Here is a 22,218-nt window from a genome sequence, read left to right on the forward strand (position 1 = left end):
CTCTAATGATAGAACAGCCCATTCGTGTCTGCTCATCTTATACAACTCTCTTCCATGTTCTCCCAGAAGTTCACCACAGTGGGACCTCACAATTCCTCACTTTTACTTGACATTTTGAGGCTATCAGCAGAGGATCTGGGCTGTCTGGCTACTATTCCTTGTTCTGACCATATTAGAAACCCCCTTTTTTTGGTTAAAATATTTCCCTGATGACATCCAGTTCAAGTTCCTTATCTGTTATCTGTTGCAGGCTGTTCATATTCACTCAATACATTAAACAAACAAAATGGTATAAGAAAGCATCCATAAAGAAGTGGCTTTGAAGACACCCTTTCAAGAACAGTATGGCCTTAGAAGTTCTGCATGACTCTCCTTCCACTTCAACCACAGAGATACAGTAGAAAACAATATACAAGTTGGGTATGTCAAGTTCATCAAATTTTTAAATTTACTTAAAGGTTCAAATTTTGACTTTCATTTCAAAATCAGCACGGATTTTTTTTTAAAAGTACACAGCACCTGGGCCAACATAAGCATTTATGTTATCATGCCAATATCAGCTTACAATGGCACAATGAGGAGAGATATCCTTACCCTGCATTAAGTTTGGCTTTATCAACTAGAGACCGAGGCTGGAACATTTCAGCAAGTGTTTCTGGTGATCGACTGGGCTGGCTGAAAGCAAGGATGTTACAGCTTTGTTCTGTCAGAGGACTATCACTGAACCAAGTGATGGTAGAAGAAACAGGTGTTCCATTGACAGGATCATAAATAGGAGTCATTGTTTTACTGTATAAGCCAGGACTTACTGTAAGGCAAAGAGAATACAAAACATAATACGGCATTTGAGGGTAAAAACAATCTAAGGATATACCTCATTAAAAACAATATCAAATCACTAATGCTACAGTTTGAGGGAAGCTTGACCTGTGATTTATTGTTGTAAGAAACTCCCAACGAAAAAATTCTGCTGCAAATGGTCAACTGTTTGGCAATTTGTAATCTGAGAGGGAGGCCAGGAGCACTGAGAAGTTCAAGGCCACACAGCCAATATGCTTCAGAGACTGGACTAAAAGCCAAATCTTCTGAAGACCAACTCTCTATTTATTGTGCCACCCTATTTCACCAAAACAAATTTCATATTTTAAATATGAAAATGTTTAATAAAAAACAAAAAATTCACACAATCATTATGAATCATGGTCTCTAAGCACCTGCAGATAAAAGGCATTTATAGGATTTATGGATAGACATAGCTACTTCTGAGATAGCTCCTGAAAGGGTTTGTGACCTAGAGGCTGAAAAGGTCCCAAGTCAACTCACCCGGACTTCAGAATAGGGGGAATACTCCCTACCTCGTAACTTAAAAAGGAGAATTTACACTGTCAGTAGAGACTTTTAAGTCTCTTTTCCAGTTACATACCATAATCACTGCAGATAAATCCTTTAAATTAAACACTCCCTTCCTGAAGATTAGTACCTAGTTTGTGTTAATAACTCACTTGGCTTTGTTTTGCATAGGGGAGCTACAAATTTCCTCCTCCCTTATTCCTAGGAATAAATAATGCCCAACTAGCTAGCCCCTATATTGTAAGGGAAACAGAAGCTTGTTCATTTTTATAATTATTAAACAGTAAACAAGACCTCTTTGAAATTTTTGATTGGTGGCTCTCCAATTTATAGCTATGCCACTGGATTTATTTGTAGATTGTTAGTAAAATAATAGTGCTTTAATAAGTTGTCAAGAATGCTTTAAAAAAAACTTAGAGAAAATTTCAATAAGTTTATTCCAAAGCTTAGGATGTTTCCTAATTAGAGCATTTTTTTTATGTAGGAAAGAACAAGAATAATTTTTTTTCTTGATTATAAGAAATGTAAACATAAACACAGAGCTACCTCATATTCTTACCTGGAGAACCTGAAGTGGTTGGAGAGTTGTCTAAATTTAAAATGTCTTCAATTATAGGCTCTCTGTTATTCTTTTCTTTTTTCTTTTTCTTTTTAAAATAATCATCTGATGGTTTTAACAAAGAGAGCTCTTCTGATCTCCTAATATCTTAAGAACAAAGAAAAAACACCAGTATCATTCAAGACTTTAAAGTAATAATAAATGTAAACTTTTGTTCCTTCCATGTCTAGCACCACCCAACCTGACTAACTTTATTTCAGAGCAATTTCCTCCAAATATTCAATGTTCCAATCAAATTGGACTCTATTATCTAACACATTCTGAATTGTCCTGTCACCATGCTTTTGTTTCTACTGTTACCCACCTCCACACTGCCCTAGTAACTTTTAAAAAATTACCATCTAGCCCAATTCAAATGTCTGCCCTTCCTTGAAACCTCTGACAGTGAATAGTGACCCTTTTTCCCTCAGCTTTACACAATGGCATTAATAGTCCTCTAATGCACTTATCATGCATTATTTCACACCTACAGGGTGTTCCTAAAGTCTGGACACGTAGGAAATGTGGAGTTAGTGCACCAAGTTCACGTGAATCTTGCAAAGAGCATCAACCTTTGCATCACAAATGATGGAAACCGTATTGAAGACATTATTTGTTAATATTCCAATTAAATAAAATGTTGAAAATTTCATTCATTTCATTTCTTGAAAATATGCATTTTTGCCTATGTGTCCAGACTTTAGGAACACCCTGTAGTTATTTGTATTCATTTCACCTCTTAATCAGACTGTAATATGTATGAGGGCAGGGACTTATTTTGTTTAATAATGCCAACAATAACAACAGCTCAAATTTCTATAGCACTGTATATGCCCTAGCACTCAGTGCGTACTCTGTACTGCACACAACAGACCTTTTAATAAAAGCTTACTGAATCTGAATCGAAATCATCACTGCTCAGAAAGCTTTTAAGCAATAAATGACTTTTTTTCATTTTTGTACGGAAAAATGGGATAAAGACAAGTAAAGAGATTTGTATGAGGTTACCCCAAGCTGCGAAATGAATCAGAGTTAAGATAAGGTAATTATCTGATCAACAAATATGGTTAACTGAACTGCATAATTCAAAGCACAAATAATTGTGCTGAAATACCAAAACTCCATTGTAGTTTTTTAAAGAAATGGCCGAGAAAATAATGACCCAGAAATAGTCATGAAGCCTTTTTTATTTGCTCTAAAAATCTAGAATGTATTCACTTCTCAATTAAGTGAGGGCAGCATTGTATCCCGTATGAACATACATTCTACCCCGACCTCCAACAACAAAAACTCAAAAGGCTTAGTGGGTCCCTTGAGAGGTCAATTCAGTCTGTCCTTTTTCTTTTATCAGGGGTGTGCTTAAAACATTCACAAGCTACTTTTTAAGGATAGTTCCTCAGTGGGTCCTGTTGATCATCCTTCATAATGAACAAGGAATTCAGAATTGTATGGACCTCTCTGCTACGTTTTCTTATTCACTAGAAATTTTTAAAAATATGGATAGTATGTATATTTTCATTCCCCCTCTCAATTCTAAGAAAAATCAAACCCATGGTACCTTAAACCAGACATCTCCTAATCCAACTGCATATTTATATTGATTTGGCATCAATCACATATTAATGGGAAGACAGTTAAAGGCAATACTAAATCCAACCCTTCAGAACCATCACAAAGATGATTTTAGGAAAGAAGTTCAACTGATTTCATTGTTTACTGACCCTGCTACTTTCTGTAAACTTTTTATTTTATTAGAATAGATGGAATATGCAGTTTATTCAATAGTCTTTTCAAGCATAGGCTCTGACTTATTTGTATGTTACTGAAAACTAGGGGATATTTTGTATGTCTTTTATCTATTCCTATATGTTGCAAAGAATTTTTAGCACTTCATTCTTTTATTATTGAAATTAATGGTATAAACTAAACTGGTAGATTTTTTTCCTTTGGGGGCTCACATATGCGGTTCTCCCACACTCTTTGTTTAACTGCAAAATATGAAGTTGTTTATCGGGGAGGATTCCCCATCTTTTGTGGATCCCTTTGTAATGAAAGAGCATCTGTGTAAAATTCATATCTCTTGGACAGCCTCAGGTTTTGCCTTTTTAGAATTTTATCCTTTGTACTGAGAAAAGTACCAGGCGCATAATTAGTGCTTAATAAATGATTATTAACTCTAGTCAGTCAACAAGTCAACTATATGAACTTGTAATTTACAATTTGTCTTCAAAGCCCGTTGGGGTGATTTAATAAAAGTTCCACAAATGACTTCTGTAGAGAAAACTATTTAATGGAGCCAAATGTTGATGAAGCAACTGTGATATTACAACACATCCACACAATAAAAATATATTTACCATATCAATAGTGATAAGTGATTGGATTGAATATAATTGCATTAAATGTGATAGTGATGCTAATATGGCCTAAGGAAAAGTTTTTTTTTTTTCTCCTGGTGGATGTCTCATGCCTTTGTCTTTTTAGATTTGGAAATCTGGCATTAGATGGGTATAAAGCTTCATGGAAATTAAGTCTAATTTATTTTCAGTCTAGTTCCATTTATTCTGAACATAAACCATTGCTTGGCAAATTACACTTTAATGTAATTGACAGTCTCTAGTAAAAGTGTATTTAACACTAAATTAACAATTCAATTAAGAAAACAATTAATTATTAGAGCCTACCAAACACAAGGTACTATGCTAGGTACTGGAGAAATGAATACAAACAAAAGACAGCTCCAGCCCTCAAGAAGTATATAGTCTAGTAGAGGAAAGCACATAATGCATATACAAATCAGTATGACACAAGGAAGAATATGATAGGCTCTTAGGTGAGTTAGTCAGCTATGACAAAACTGAAGGGGGAAAGAACATCTTAATCTAAGTGTATATGGGAAAGCTTCTTGGATAGGGCATCATTTATGTTGAGCTTGGAAGGAAAAAAAACTTCGACAGGAAGAGATTATATACGTAGGGGAGATGGAGTGTTATATGCCAGGAACAGTCAGAAAGACAATTTTGCCATATCGAAGAATAGGTGCAAGGGAATAAAGCATAAGAAGACCAGAAAGATAGGAAGGGGCCAGATTGTGAAGGGCTTTAAATAATAAACAGAAAACTTTTATTTGATCCAGGAAGTAAGAGGGAGCTATTAGAATATACTGAATGGGGCAGGGAGGGGAGAGAGATAGTTGGAAAATAACAACTGAGAGAAGGATGGATTGAAGAGGAGAAAGACTCAAAGCTAAGAAACCAACAAAAAGGCTATTGCAGTACTCCAGGCATGAGGGGATAAGGACCTCTACCAGGGGGGCAGCTATGTAAGAAAAAGGGACATGTTTTGAAGGTAGAAACATGAAGACTTGGCAAAAGATTGGACATGTTGGGGGAATGTGAAGATGGTTTTGCCTTAACAATAACAAGGAAGTTCAGACAATGGTAGAGCTTGTGGGGAAATATTGTGGGTTCTACTTTGGATATGTTGAGATTGAGATGCCAATGGGACATCTAGTTCCTGATATTCAAAAGGGAAGTTAGTAATATGAGACTGAACTCAGAAGAGAACGTGGGCTGGATTTAGAGAACTGGGAATCATCTGTATAGAGATAATTATTGAATCCATGGGAGCCAATAAGATTTCCAAGAGTGATAGAGAAACTACTAAGGGCCAAACAAGGCTCATCACCTGTTTTAATACAGTCTGTGAATAAAGACTGGTTTTTACACTTTTAAATAGCATAAAATTTTATTTTAAAATGTAAAGAAAACCCATTCTTAGCTGAGGCTGTGCAAAAACAGGTGGTGCATTTGACCAAGGGGATGTAATTTACTGATCCCTGGTATAGAGGGATAAGAGAAAAGAACTGGAAACTTGGGGAACATCCACAGTTATTGGGCACGAACCTGGAGGAAGAGCTATCCAAGCAGACTGAAAAGGAGTGGTCAGGCAGGCAGGAGGAGAATAAGGAGAGGGTAGTGTCCCAAAAACCTAGAGAGGAGCAAATATCCAGGGGAAAAGTGTTATAGTCAGTACCAAAGACTACAGAGAGTCGAAGAAGGATAAGGATTGAGAAAAAGCCATTAGATTTGGAAATGAAGATATCTTTGGAGAGGGGAGTTTCATTTGAATGATGAGGTCAAAAGGTGTTAGAATAGAGGGAGAGGAGAACAATCGGAGAGCCTAAGTGTAGACATCTTTCTCAAGGAGGTTTTGTCACAAAGGAGAGGAGAGTGACAGGTAACACCTGGTGGGTATGGTTAGATAAAATGAGAGTTTAAGGATGGGGGTGAAATTTGCATTTTGAAGGCACCAGGGAAGCAGAATGAAGATCGCCAAGGGAGTGAGGGCCTAGGATAGAACTTTAGAAAATACTCATGTTTAAGGGGTTGGAGGACAAGCAGTCATCAAAGAAATCAGAAAAGGAACTGAGTGGTTGGAGATGAACCATAAGAATCCTGTGCTATAAAGATAGAGGAGTAGAAGGTAACCAGGAAAAGATGGTCTAAAGCATCAAATGCCAAAGGCAAGGAGAAAAGGAAAAAAAAAGCTATTAGGTTTGGTGATAAGGATATAAATATTGTTCTTGGTGAGAGATGTTTCAGTAAAGTTTCAGTAAAGAGACTGGAAAGTGGTAGAAGGGTGAGTAGCTAGGGAGGGAGTAGAGGCAATAAGTCTGAAGTATTATTTCTAGGTGTTTGGCAACGGAGTGGAAGAGGAAAACAGGATGACAGATTGAGACAAGAGAAGATTCATAAGTCTTTTTAAGTATGCAGGGGAGAGGAACTAGTAGAGAGGGAGAAGCTGAAAGTCAGAGAAGAGACCTGAAGAAGGCAGATACCACTATCCAATTGTGCCTGTATTCTCCTCAGGTGGTTTGTGAAAAGTATAGAGCAGGTATCCTATTCTCGTCTTCTTTCAGTAAGAAATTTCCAAAGGGTTACACTCACTCCAAATGTACTTACTAAGGGTTTTGCAGATATCACTGACAGCTTTAAAGACAACAGATGAGAAGCTGACTCTTAGTCTCACAGTTTTCATGTTTGGCAAACGTAGGCGTAACATTTTATGCTGAGGTGTGAAAAGCAGTCTTGCATCTGCCTGGACACCATATTTGTCCAGAGTCCAGTGTGTTTTTAGAAGCCAGCAATGTTTCTGTTCCCACCAAAGAGCAAAATCCGACCAATCTTGAGCTATATCTGCAAGAACAAAAACATGGTGAACAAAATGGCAGATAATTAAAGGACATGGAGTAGGTAATTTCAAATCAATTTTATTACATGAGAAAATCAACCAGAATCACAAACTTTGAGTTACATATATATATGTGTATACACACACACACACACATATATATATATATATGTATACCCCCCCCACATATATATATATGTACTGTCACAAAAAGGGCAATAAAACTATTGCTTTCATCTGCTTTTCCAGTAGAGATGATGAATTTGTTCCAAACCATTCATATATACTTGCTCACCAGGCCCTAGCCTAATGGTATACGTGACAGCATAATCATCACAGATTTCACTATGAAAAGGACCTTAGAGAGGCTATCAAGTACAACCCTCTCATTTTACACTTGAAGAAACTGATGATGAAGAAAGATGATGATGACTTGCTGAAGATCACTGCCGTCATTATATATACAGGCAATAATCAAAGCTGGAATATACATTCCATGAAACGGTCAGCTAGAGTTAAGATTGCAAGGCAACCTTACTTGGGAAAGTAATGAAGAGAACTAGCCCACAAAAGTTTCAAAGACCTATGACTGGCCTCATTAGCATTGCTTTCCAACCAACTTTATCTAATGAGTTACTGATTAAAACAAAAATTCACATGTGCAGATATTTTGACAGAAATAGCACTTTCTATAAGAAATTGCAAAATGGTTATTTCAGTCAAAGGTACAGAGATAATTATGGAATTTATGAGCGACAGAAACTGAAACACCATCTATTTTAAGGCATTAACTATTTCTGCTGCAAAGCAAACTTAAAGAGGTATATGAACAAAACAAGGTAAACTCACCTTGAAAACTCTTCCATGTGGAAAACCAAACTGTTCCTTACTTCAATGATTTAAGGACCTGTGCTACCAGGTTACTGAGGGTATTTCCTTTACAGAACTGCTCTACAATTTAAGAGCCTCTGTGGCTGAAGCATGCATTACTTTGTAAACAACCTAGTCATAAGGCTCCCTCGTACATAGTTGGGATGATCCTTGGATGACTGACCCAAGTCTCTAGGCCCACACTCAATTTATCAGCTTGATAGAACTTTCCAGACTTTGTGTTCCCCCATCAACTCCTTCAAGGACCCTATTCCACACCACTAAAAGGAATTACAGTAGGAATGCTCTTTATTCTTTAGATAACATAGTTTGTTTTTTTCCCTCAGCTCATCATGAATGCAATATAATGTCATTGTGTGATATCCTCCATTTTTCAGCCCAAAGGAATGGAAACAAATATGCTTCCAGGGTCTTGTTATTTGTAATCATTCTTGGTATGCAGGTAAGACAGAAAAAGAAGTTGCTTCTTCCTTAAACTTGGTTTCTCTTCTAGCTCTGTTTCTAGTGGAGAAAATCCTGATATGAGTTGAGAGCACCAAGATTTACTCTGGTTGCTCAGGGTCACATAGCTAGCAAGTGTCTGAGGCCACATTTGAACTCAGGTCTTCCTAACTCCAGAACGGCTGGGCTATCCACTGCACCACCTAGCTGCCCTCCTTTCCCCAAGATTTATTCTTAGTTTGGTGTTTTTTTTGTTTTGTTTTTTACTTACTAACTTGTCCCTTAGCTTAGCTCTCTGCCAATTAGAAAAATATGATAGCTGTTGAATCACAGAGTTGCTGAGAATCTAAAAGTACATAAAGATGATGCTGCTTTGAAAAAACGTGAAAGCAAAAAGTGTTTTTTATTTGTAGAAGACATGATGAAGCAGTCTTAGCACTCCCACCCCTCCCTTTCCCACCTCCAACATGCTGCTGACTTCTCTGATCCAGCACTATTAGCAATGCATTGGCCTTTGCTGAGGTCTGTAGAGAGGAGAGACTAAAATTGGCTTCCTTCTCCCACAGAATTATAGCTGTCACAGGTAGGGTAGAATGGAAAAATTAACCGAAGAATGTTTTATGGTTTACTCTCATTATGCAAAACATAGAAAACTGAGATCTAGTCCCACAGTTGCCACAAGTTTAGATGATTTTTCTTTAAATATTTACTTTAAGCTTAAGCTCTTGCAAACTGTCATCTTTAGAATTCTGATCTATGTCCCTGATGTTGCCTTAAGGTATCAAGCAGGGATGAGACTGAAGAACAAGGTAGGATGGAAGCCAAGGGAATAAGGAAATAATACAAATCTTATGAATCTTCTTTTTCCTCAAAAGCTCCTGATGAGAAACTCCATTTCCTTCTATAGGTGCAATAGGATTTGGCTTCTCTCCAAGTCCCTTATAAAAAAAATTTTTACCAATAAAAAAAAAATTTAACAGCACTTGAACTTTGTCTTCTGTATCCAATCACTTTGGAAAGGAAACACTTAGGTAAGAAACTTGCTCATGATACAACGACAAATCTCTCCTTGCAATTAACTCTCTCCTGGGGTGGTATAAAGGAACCTGGCTCTAAGTTTGACCATATTATTTATTTCCCAGAAATATGCTCTAGTATTAGACACAAAATGCTGCTAATCATTCCCAATGAAAGTACAAATAATTATCCAGTAAACTCAATGTTACGCCATTTCAACTGCCCATAATAGTGCAAACTACCTTAGTTCGGTTAAGAGTAACACCATTCTTCTATCTTGAAACTTAAAGTCAATTTTTTCACTCCCTGTCATCTATTCTTTGGAAATGGCTTTCCCATTTCCCCTTTCCTCTTCATTCATCTTGCCAACTCCCATCAATTAAACCTTTATGGTCTGACCCCTGGATTACTGGAGACAGCTACCTGTCCTCCCTGACTCTGCTCTCTCCTACTTCCTAACAATCCCACACATGATGACGAAGTGCTCTCTTTGCACAGAAACCTACAACCAGACCTCTGCAATTAGGTATCACTCCTCTGCTGCAAATACTTATGTGACTTAACCTTGGACAAGCCACTTAATCTGTTTACCTCAGGGTCTTCATTTGTAAAATGGGATGATAATTACACCTAGCACCCACCTCCCAGGGTTGTTGCAAAGATAACATATATGAAGCACTTTGCAAACCTTAAAGTGCCGTGTAAATGCCAGTTATTATTATAATGTTATGGTTGTTGTAGTAATCAAAACTGATGATATCAGATGACCTACTTACATTTTCAATATGAAAAAGATTAAGTACATTCACAATCACTCCTCCTCTAACCCCCCAAATCTGGCTAATCTGATTGTATTTTAAATGTGAGAAAAGAGTTCTAAGTAACTTTATGAGGAAATACACATTTATGGATATGGTATTTTCTGAATTAGGCTTGAACTTGGGTAATGCCTACATGAGAGAAGAGACCTATATGAGAGATGTTGTAAAGGTAGTAATAACTAGATTTGGCAGTGGACTGGATGTTAGAGTGAAAATTTAAGGATGACACTGAATGTGGAAACCAGTATTAATTTTCCTGAACTCTCCCTCCTTATCATGTGAGCATCCGTAATTAAGATGCAGTCTGCTTGTATGCACAAGCAGACCGCAGGTTCCAGGGTAGATAAAGAATCAACCTTTTCACTGGGGATCTGTTTCCAAAGGCCCAGCTCTTACTAAACCCAGAGTGGTCTGCTGAGACCTGAACTGCCAGGGATAAAGGAGCAGATTATGTTTTAAACACTTATCACAGTAACGAGTCCAACAATCGTTCTCCCTGGTGCTGCTCAGACTTGATTTTCATTTGATCCCACTTTGATTCCTGATTCCCAGAACAAGACTATAACCAAAGTGCTGTCTGTGAACAGAACCAATCTTGATTCCGGCCTGCCCCCAAATCTTCGAAGATAGGATTTTAGCTAGTGATTTTGGTGCTCAACCCAAAATATCCTTAGGGTCAAGTAACAAAAATCCCTCCAACTTTTAAAGAAAAATTCAGTTGGAGGGAGGGCCAGAATCCTTGTGATTGGAGACACAAGGACATTTTAAAGGTCACTAGAACCTATGACAGAAGGAGAAACTGATTATTCTTGTTAACTATCTTTGCTAATTAGCTGCTAAGCTAATTTGTCTTTATCCTGCAGAAGGGACCAAAGTGTCATTGTTCAGTTCATCTATCTTGTTCAACTCTTCGTGACCCTGTAAACCATAATGCCCACAGCTTTCTTGGCAAAGATACTTGAGTAATTTGCCATTTCCTTCTCCAGTGCTACTTGCTTTTGCTGTTCAGTCATTTTTCGGTCGTGTCTGATTCTTTGTAACCCCGTTTGAGGTTCTTGGCAAAGATACTGGAGCAGTTTGCCATTTCCTTCTCCAGCTCATTATAAAGATGAGGAACTGAGGCAAACAGGGTTAAATGACTTGCCCAGGGTCACCCAGCTAGTGTCATGAAAATGAGTCTTCCTGACTCCAGATTTAGCACTCTATCCACTGCACCACCCAACTGCCCCCATTAGCACCTTCTAAATTTCGGTGACTTCTAGTAAAGACCTGGTCTCCTATACTGTTTAGGGTTCTGCTCCTGGCTGAAGCTGAACACAGTCTAACCAGTCACGCCTGCTTCTGGCCATTGGCCCTGAGCTAGGATTGTACTTGACTAATGACTGAGGTCACTCTCATCCTACCCAAGACAGAACTTAGGTAGCTGGGGATATACTAATTATGTCTGAATTCTTCCTTTGACATATCTCTCACATTCAGTCCTTCCATTATCACTGCCAGCAAGTTAAGTCTAAACTTATATCATCTCATAATTAGATTATTGCAGCAACAACCTCATACTAACTGATAACTCTGCTTCCAACCTTATGCCATTCTTCAACTGATAGAACCTATGTGTTTTTGCCAGATTTTCATAAACACTTAACTGCTTAAGAATCTTTTGTGCTTCTGGGATAAAACATAAGCACTTCAAGCCCGTCCATGACTTGTCTCCTCCCCACACATTAAAATTTATCTCTCTCTACTCCACAACATGAATCCTATGACTTCAAATCAAATGAGGCATCTAGTGAAGTTTAAGAGAAGCAGTCTCTGAACAGGCCATCACAACTCCTGACTCCCTGCAGGTTTGTTCCTACTGATTCCCCTCACCTAGAATGACCTCTTAGATGCTCTGTGCCCTGCCCAAACCCTACCTTTCCTGAGTCCTTCCTGGATCACTCTAACACATATTGATTTCTCCCCTCTCCAAAATCTCATAGAACATGTTGTCTCCACCCCTAAGCTGGCTTTAAATCACACGCTTCCTTGTATTGTTACTTATCTGTTTAACAGATGTCGTATTCTCAAATGAATTGTAAACTTTTAGAGAGCAGTCACCATATGTTATGCTTTTGTTGTATTCCCACCAGTGCCTGAATTAGTACTAGATACATACAAAGAAAACAGAGGCCATCCTGTCGTAAGCTCCCTTTTCTCAAGTCCACCTCTTAAATTCCTTCAAAATCCCCCATTCTCCTCTCATTTGCTTTAGCCTCAGAAGAGATGGCTCTTCTCCTGGCCAATGCCAACTCTTTTACTTCTGCCTTTGATCCCATCCCCCTTCTAGATTTTCCCTTTTGATGATTCCTTCTCTTTTTAGGACAGCTAGATGGTGTAGTGCACTGTCCAGCCTAGAGTCAAGAAGCCTCATCTTCATGAGCTCACATCCAGCCTGACACTTACTAGCTGTGTGACCCTGGGCAGGTCACTTAACTTTGTTTACCTCAGTTTTGTCATCTGTGAAATGATCTGGAGAAGGAAATGGCAAACCACTCCTGTGTCTTTGCCAAGAAGACCCCAAATTGGAATATGAAGAGTCAGGCAAGGCTGAAATGACTGAACAACGTATAAAGAGCTTCATGTATAAAAGTTTTATATAACCCACTGAACAAATCTTCTGTATTCTTAAGTCTCACCACATGCTTTCCCGTGTCTACAAAAACATCCAAATCTTCCCCATTCTTAAAAATCTTGACTCTTACTATCCTCTCAAACTATCGTTCTATTTCTCTCCACTTCCCCACTCCTTAGCTTCTTGCCATCTGTCTTCTGATCCCACTACTGATCTGGAACTGCTCTCTCCCAGGTTACCAATGATTGACAAATTAATTGGCTTTTTCTCAGTCCTCATCATTCTTGACCTCCTTTTGGCCACCTGCCATTGTTTTTCTAACCCTACTCTCCCCTTTATACACTCTCTTCCTCCCTGACTAATCCTTCCCAGTCACCTTTGCTGGATCATCATATAAGCATCATTCACCACATATGTGGATACACTACAGGCTTCTGTCCTGGACTCCCTTCTTTTCTCTTTCTACACTTTTGATGATTTCATCTGCTTCTATTGGTTCAGTAATCATCTCAATGTAGATGACTCCTGAATATGCATATTCATCCCTTGCCTTTCTCTTGAGCTCCAGTTCTGTACCATTATTAAATGCTTGCTGACATTTTCTCCTCAATATCCCGTAGGCACTTAAAATTCAACATGTCCAAAATAGAACACTTTCTGCCTCTAAACCTGCCACTTTTCCTAACCTTCTTCTTTCTAGTAAGCGTACCACAATCTTTCCAGTCACCTTGATTCACGTCTTTAGGCTCTTCACTCTCTTCACCCTCCATACCCAAATAGTTGCCAAGTTTTGCTGATTTTCTCAATAAAATCTCCTATATCAAATTATCTTTTCTCCACTTATACCACAATCAACCTAATCTGTGCCTTCATCATCTTTTTCCTAAATTATTCTAATACCTTATTAACTGATCTCCCTTATGCTATTCTTCCAGTTCCAACTATCTTCCACACAGCTGTCAAACTGGTATTCCTAAAGCACAGATTTGACTCCCCTACTCAAGAAGCTTCCTACTCTCTCTAGAATAAAATATAAACTCCTATTTGGGATTTAAAGCCTGTCACAATTAAGGGTTATATAACTAGCCTTTTTTCTTTTCTTTTTTTTTGAGGCAGCAGAGGGTTAAGTTACTTGCCCAGGGTCACACAGCTAGTAAATGTCTGCTGCTAGATTTGAACTCAGGTCCTCTTGACTCCAGGGGTGGTACTCTACCCACTGTACCACCTAGCTGCCTATAACTAGATGTTAAAAATGGGTCATAAGTGAAGATGATTAAACTAATCCAGATAAAAAGACAGTGGTTCTAATTCAAGAGAACTAGAAAAGGATCTACTTCAAATGAAGAAAGAAATCAACATGCTCAAATATTGTATGACTAGTTAGAACAAGTAGGTCCTAGTTGTGTAGCTATTTAGTAAGTAGAACATCATTATTTCTTTGTGAATAATCTTGGACTTTGTCTCGAAAAGTGACTCATTATGCCAGTTTAAAAATTTTGTTGCTATATTTTGCTTTTACATCACTTTCATTTCCAAATACTTCTGCCTCCACTCCCTTCCCCAGAGAGCTATGCTCTGTAACAGAGAATCTGAAAAGGGGGAAAATCAGTTTAGCAAAACTAACCAGTCAACCATGTCTTACAGAATATTCAATTTAATGCAATTTTTAAAAAAAATCTCCAATTAGGTATGCTCCTTCTTAACCTGGAATTAAAAGCTCTCTACTTCCACTACACTTCAGTCACAATGGACTATTCCACCTCCTTTAAAATATCTCTACCACTCTTTCTATTCTGCCTTTGTTGATACCATCTCACTGTTCTGCATTATCTGGAAAGAGTTACCTTATTCCCTGCTCTATATCTTGAGATCTTAACCACAAGTCCAGCTAAAATGCCATATCCTTTAAGAAACCTTTCCTGGTCACACTCCTCCCTGGCTGGAAATAACTTTTCCTTTCTCTGACTTTACACAGTATTTTGTTATGAGGACTCACTCAATGATACTCTTTGCAATACCCCTGTTGTATCATGATTCATAGTTGTGCATATTTGTATCTTCTTGCTAGACTGCAAAGTCTATGAGGAATGGGACTCTGTCTTAACAGTGTTCATATTTTCCCCAGTATCTAGCACAGTGTTTTATACAAAGTAGGCATTTAATAAATGAAATATGATTTTGGAACACAGAATTCCTCTTGCACTTTCTCTAAATTCAACTAAATCTTTTGAGATAGAAGAGTTTCTCCAGAAAACAGGAAGCATAAGACAATTTCCAGTTTCCTTTTCAAAGACTTATGGATAGTTCTGAATATGGATTAAATCAAAATGGTCCTATTATGTAGCCAGCTTTCTACATTGGGTGGCAAGGGGAATTATGAAAGGACATAACAGTGTCATCTAAAACTAAGTCTTAAGATTTCATTAAGACTTTCTGAATCTACTCACTGAATTGAAGAAATCACAGTGAAAAACATTTGTTCAGCAAGTTGATTCTCAATCTGTAATTTCAAACCCAAATTAGTATTACAGTCATCCAGGACAGGGGTCAGCAAACTGATCATTTATGAATACCGTCAGTAGGGCTAACCATAGTCCCCAGTAGATTGTGAGCTCCTTGAAGTCAGGGACTGTCTTTTGCCTCTTTTTGCATCCCCATCACTTAGCACAGCGCCTGGAGCATAACAGGCACTTAATAAATGTTCATCGGTTGACTGACTGATTGTTGGTGCCACTGGAAAAATGAAGGCACAGGCAGAGAGAAGAAAAAGAGAGGTGAATATGGCAGAGAACAGAGCCAGGGCAAGTAACAATTGCCAAGGATGCTACTTAATGTACTCAATACCAGAAACTAAACAACAGGGACTGAGGTTTGGAGGCCATCCAATGGTCTTCATCTAAATCCACTACATAGGTTGCAACAGTATCAGCCTCATTATTTCTAAAAGCAAAAGCAGATATAAAGCTATTATTATGGTATCAGTTTTAACTTTCTGTAAATCTGCAACTTCGCATTTGGACAACTTGCCAACTTTATAAATGAGTAAGCCAACATTTTTCTCTAACATATTTTCTTAAAAGAGCTTTGTAATCGAATGATCAGATTCTCCATGAAATACAAAATGCTTGCGTTTGAATCAAATCAAAGAAATCTGCTTTAATATTGGTTTACAATGAATTGTCCTGAAACTATTTTAAAGGACATGTACTGTTGCTAATTTAGAACACTGCCAGAAAGGTGGTGGAGGGTGGGGGGTGGTGGGGTGGCGGGGATGGGACGGGACTAAAATCCCTTTAACTTGCTTTTACAATGGGTTTGTTCACCAGGGATTATACTAATTGAGCAGTGCCCACCACTACGTTGCACTATCAGCTATCATTTCTAAGTTTGTTTTCTATTTCTTTGGACTTCATTTCCTATATGACCACTTAAAAAAATACTAGAATTACTTGGCAGATATCACAGGACAGAGCACACTTCACTTAGTGTTTAGATTTTCTGGCTTCATTACATTCTCAAATCTCTGCATTTTGGCTTGCTTGCAAAACTCATGATGAAATCACTGGCAGTAGAAACAATATGTTTGCTGCTCCCCTACATACCTGTGGCCCAGTTTTTTCCCCTGTATGCATGTGAGCAATTCCTATTAAACTTCAACAGGCACAGACGGGTGATTTGGGGCACTGCTGATTACATAAGTAGCTGAGGCAACTCAGAGCTGATATTCTACTTGAATGGAAATCTTTCTGAATGTTGGCAAAACTACAGGTCACCATGAATCAAATCAGACAACACCTGGTTATCAGACCTTATCACTGTATGAGTAATATAAGAGATATTACTAATACTGTCTGGAGCTAACTAGTATAAGACAAATATACTATTTGGGGACCCTGTACAGACTGTGATTTTACAGGTTTAAGGGCATAGCTGGGTTACAACTATTTGTCACTGATGGATCTATGTACCACCAGTGAGTACCAACACAGATGAAACAGCATAAGGTGATAAATACAACATAGTCTGTTGATCTATCTGGTTATATGTGTGTATGTGTGAGAGTGTGTACATATACACATACATATAACATATACACATATATACATGTATGTGTATATATGTGTATGTATGTATGTATATGAGAAATAAAATCATATGATCAAGGGAGAAATGAAAAGTGTACTTTATTCACCAAGACCTCTAATCTATGCATTTGGAGAAAGAGAGAAAATTTTAGAAATTTTAGAAAACATTAAAATTAACTTACTGATTTGTTCTACTAGCTTGAGCATGACTCCCCCAATATGTAAGTCTCCAGATACTCTAAGTGTGAATCCTTTTTCTTCCTCTCCATGCTGGTTAGCAACACGGATACTAAGTTCCCAGGAGGTGGTTCCATAGTCACTGGAAGAAAGCATCCTGGGAATACAAAAACCTACCAAATAAAAATTAAAATCAAGATAATATTTTTTTAAAGTAGGAGAGAATTTAGCCTATTTGTTATGATCAAAGTCAATTTTTCAAATTCACCCCTCCAAGTTTGTTAACCCTCATCAAACTCTCCAGTGCTCCCAATTTCTCAGAATATTCAATTTGGGATCTTAATTCAAGGCCATCTACAACCATCTTTCTCTATTCCTCCCTCCCCCCCTTCCAAATAAGTGCTGGCTATCTCATTTGCATTTCCTTCTGACATACCTCCATGTTGTCCTCCTATCATTCTCAACTCTAGTATGATCTATATATCATGTTTTTAGCACATATAGTCAAATACTATTCTGCTAGTTGTTTCAGGTATATCTTGACCCCCCTCTCCCTGAGTGTGAAGCACCTTGAGAGCAGGGATCATGCATCAGGCCTGGCTTTATCAATACTTGTTAGTTGGCTAGTTGATATTCAGAAATAGCTGCCTAAAATAATTTGGTGGGCGCCGGGGAGGTTTGCCCAATATGGTTCTTTAGGATCCCAGATTTTCAAGAAGCTAGGTTTCCATGTGGCATGGCCCATAAGGTTATAGATTAATTTTTACATTCCTTCCTCCACTCCCTCTACTCTCAATATCTCTCTTTAGGCTAAAACTGGATGTGAGGTACATAATCTCTTAACTTTTAAAATCCATTATTGTCTAGCCCATTTCAGAACTGGAGACAGCCTTCTTCTCTTCCCAGCCTCCCACCTGGCCTAATGGAGATCAACTTCCATTTATTCTCTATTTATCTTGTATGTATATAAATTGACTGTTTGGTGTACTCCTCATCAGACTATGTACTTCTTGACGGCAGCTAATGTGTTTTTTTCTTTCTTTTCATCCCTAATGTTTAGCACAGTGATTGGTTCACCGTAAGCACTTAATAAGTATTTGTTGACTCGTAAACAGCCTCGTACATAGTCACTTAGATTGCATGTTCTGTCTTTTTAATATTGAACTGTTAAGTCCCTCTTCCCTCTCCATATACAGCCATTTTTTTTTCTGGCTATAGTTTAGTACTAATAACCTTGTAGGCTCATACAGTACCAACAGCCTCATAGGTACTCAAAAGAGTAAATTAAATGATAAATCATCTTATAAAGCCAAGGAACCAACTTGACAAAGCTATGAATGCAACAGCTGGCTGAGCATATACATATAAACTACGCAAAGCTGGCCTTATATAGGCACACATACCTTAAAAAATTAAAGTCTCTTCAGAAAAGGGCATTACATTTAACCGATTTTTGAAAATGAGAACATTTTTTTTAAAAAAATTCCATGTCACTAATTTTTTCCTGGGATTGTGATATCACCTTCCTGAACATGAAAATTCAACAAGCGTAATATAAGAGGACCCAAAGTCACTTCTGATCTTCTGTTATTATAACAGCATGCAAACATTAGTGATAAGACACTTGATACTTCATATTTTGAGCATTATGGGTACCATTTTATGTCTTATTAAAAAATTGGCGCATTTAAGTCTTGAGCAACTTATCCAGTGAAATTTTATTTTTTTGAAGAGATACTCTTGTGAGCTGTAACTGAGGTGAATAGAGCATTAGCTCTATAATATGTGAAGAGGGGTAAATAGAAAAGCTATATATTTTTTCTTCATTGAGGAAGCTGTACTATAAGCATTTAAAATCAATTGTTTCAAAATAACATGAGAAATTTTGAGAAGGGGAATTACTTCCAGATTGGCATATAGGGTAGATTTGATTAATTTATCACTGAATTCCTTTACATTCAGGTCTCATAGTCAGGAGAATCTATACACACTTCTTTCCTATTAAAAAAGCTTCTATAATGGTATTAAGCACATGTGCCAAGCCTTGTTTAAGCACTGGGGATACAGATAGAGGCAAAAGACAACCCCTGCCCTCCAGGAGCTTACCATCAAAGGTATTATTTAAATACATTTGATTTTTAAAACCCGAATCATATAACCAAGTTTCAACAGATATGGCATTTTCCACAAGCCTTTCCCCATATGAATCAGGAGTTTGTTCAAAACAACAAAAGTAAATGCTTCAATTCAGTATGAATTTATGAAGCACCTTCAGTGAGCCAGGCCTAGGGGATAGAAGAATAAAACCAGACAATTCCAGTCTTCCACTTAGAGATAAAGCATGGAGTTTGATAAATAAATACAAAGTATAGACAAAGTAACAGGAAGTATTTCAAGGGAGGGCCCAAACAACTGGGTCTGGAGGGTGGGGGCAGGAAGGGAGGGAGGAATTAAAAAGGCTCTTCAAGGAGGCAGTCCCTATGAAGAAACAAGAAGGAAAGGAGATTTTTTTTTTCTGCTTTAAGGACATGTAGTGTTCCCCCCCTCCCCCCAAAAAACACCTCAAAGTACACAATGAAAAATCATGACTAGCACTCTGTTCTCTTTTAGAACCACTACCTTAATCCTACCGTGAAATCAGAGGACTAAAAAAAAAAAAAACCGAAACAACAAGCAGTAGTCACGCTGGTTCACAAACGCAAATATGCACAAAGAAAATTATAATGAAGCTCACCTATTTAGGGCAGACTTGGAAAAAAAGTTTGTCAGAATCTATGTAGCTTGTGTGAGTCCGTGAGTGAAGAGTGAGAATGTCAGATAAAGCCGTAATAGGTAACACATAAACTTACATACGCACATAAGCAATATACAACTTGCTTACAATGAATGCCGTGAACTGAACATAATTATGTTGATGGAGGAAAAGCCCTTGGTAAAGATCTTCCACCTCTGGTGTGACTTTGCCAGGACTGGTTAAATCTCTCTCTGTTAGCATCAAGCTAATAAATGCTGCTTGTTTACACTTTTTTTTTTGGGGGGGGGGGTGGTCAACATAAATGCTCCTCCTATCCACCCAGAATGTTATTTCTGTAAACAGGGCATTTAAAGAAACAAAATTCTGCAAAGTGGTTTGGTGACATTTTAATTTGTCCCAAGAGAGACAAGACCTAACTTTTCCCTATGACCTTCTTTTCCCATTTTAGGGGATCAAACCATGTTCGATGTATCCGAGGGATGATTATTTTATTGAAACAAATTTTCAATCTAAAATGAGAAAATCTGGTTCCCCCACATTCCTTTTCTAGCCTTTCCTCTCAGGCCTTCATTTTTGAGTGAACTTTGAACATAATTTCTTCTGTGCAAGTTGTTACTTGTTATGGCAAACAATTTTGAGATTAATGACCCGAGGACTGTTGGGACTGAAAATAAACACAAATAGGAGACTGTGGCATATTGCAAAGAGTGCTTCATCTGCAATCAGACGACCTGGGTTCAAATCTCAACTCTTCTTGCTACCTGTATGACCGTGGTAAAGTCACTTTCCTCGTTTATAAAAGAAGGGGACTAGTTCAAATCCCCTCTAAGTCTGTGATTGGAACCCTCTATGTCCAGTAGGAGTTCATCACCTTTCTCCACCTGTGTTCACTGGAAAAAGTGAGAAAAAGGGGGCCGAAACACCTCAAGTATTACCTTTAGTTCCCACCTTGGGGAATAGACACCCCCAAACCAGAAGGCACCCATGCAGGTCAACTCGGTGATACCAGCAAGCTCCATTCACTGGGGCTATCTTGGGAAGGGTCTAAAGGGGAGGGCATGGAGATCCCTACGCTCTGTATTCATCTATGAGGTGGGATGGTAGCTAGCTTATTTGAGGGGCAAGGGGTGAAAATAGCGTAGTCTGGGACCCGAAGTGATAAAGGGCAAGAAAAGTTAGGAAAGAGATGTAAAAGATCGTAGCTAGAGCTGGATGGGACCGTCAAATACAAACCCCTGCCCCACCCCCAATTTAATAGATGAGGGAACCGAGGTTCTCGGAAGGAAAGAGACTCTCCCAAGGTCACACAGGTGGGGGACAGAGAGGAAGGACGGATCCAGATTTCTACACCACTCAGCAGTCCCCCGAAAACGCACCCATTCCCCTCACCGCAGCCCCACTGAAGCCTCCTGACCCCCAGAGCAGTGTCCTCTCCCCGGCAGCGCTCACCTTCTTTCCTGCGGGCTTGTTCTCTCTTGCCTCCCTGCCTCAGCTGCAGCTCCTGGAGAGCGCAGAGGAAGATGCCTTCCCAAGTTTGGCACGGTCCCCTGGGGGCTCGAGAGGAGGCTGCAAAGGTAGGAACCAGCGGAGCTCAGTAGTCCAGAGCGCAGCGCCACGTCCCCGCCCCCGGGCCCTAGTGGGGGCTGGGCCAGCGTCCCTGGAAGGCTGTCAGTCTCGAAAAGCCCGACCCGGGCGCGCAGGGTAAGCCGCAAAGCAGCTGCTCCTCAGGGGGGCTGAGCCCGCCCAGTCTGGCGGGGGCCCGGCGGCTTGTCCCGGATTGTTCCCCGACAGGTAACAACAGGTCAGCCTGGAGCCCGGCCGCACTGCCGCCCCCGGGACCTCCCTCTGCGCAGTACCCCGCCCCAGCGCGAGCCGGGCTCCAGCCCTTTCCTCTCCCCAGCCCTTCTAGCAAAAAGTTAGCCCGCAAGGGTTGGGGGAGCAGAGGGCTGGGTCAGGAGAGAGCCCACACCGCCCAACCCAGCCCCAGGCGTGCCGAGTCTCATTCCTCTGAGAGAGAGGAGGCGCCTTCTCTAGACTCCTTTCTGGGCATAGGGTGGGCAAATGACAACCCTCAAGAACCCGATTTCCAACTAAGGATGGAAAGGCTGGCTGGACGTGGTCGTCCCAGTTCCCTCTTCCTCTTAGCAGTTCTTTGCTCTCAGTCCCTCCAACTTTTCCCTGAGACCTTGGGGAGTTGGGGTTGGGCTTCTGAAATCTTGCCAAAGATGCACCCTGGTGATTCAAGTTAGACTTCTCTGAGCACCCTCCAGCCACAG

General features: G+C 39.2%; 1 protein-coding gene across 2 annotated transcripts in view; it reads right to left on the bottom strand.

Moving 5' to 3' along the window:
* FERMT1 (fermitin family member 1) overlaps positions 1–21,524 on the bottom strand; it is a 57,662-nt gene extending 36,138 nt beyond the window's left edge. The window contains exons 1-5 of one of the 2 annotated variants that reach the window (XM_036748129.1): positions 21,392–21,457; positions 17,193–17,360; positions 6,913–7,146; positions 1,910–2,056; positions 595–808 (exon numbers count right to left, since the gene is read on the bottom strand). In XM_036748129.1, the coding sequence (XP_036604024.1) occupies positions 595–808; positions 1,910–2,056; positions 6,913–7,146; positions 17,193–17,343 (746 nt within the window). In that variant the 5' untranslated portion in view covers positions 17,344–17,360; positions 21,392–21,457. Of the gene's footprint in view, positions 1–594; positions 809–1,909; positions 2,057–6,912; positions 7,147–17,192; positions 17,361–21,391 lie in introns of both variants that reach the window. The other variant, XM_036748130.1, reaches the window with a different exon arrangement.
* Between the last annotated feature and the right edge of the window lie 694 nt (positions 21,525–22,218).

The sequence above is a fragment of the Trichosurus vulpecula genome, chromosome 3 (genome assembly GCF_011100635.1).
Source record: "Trichosurus vulpecula isolate mTriVul1 chromosome 3, mTriVul1.pri, whole genome shotgun sequence".
Classification (NCBI taxonomy): Eukaryota; Metazoa; Chordata; class Mammalia; order Diprotodontia; family Phalangeridae; genus Trichosurus; species Trichosurus vulpecula.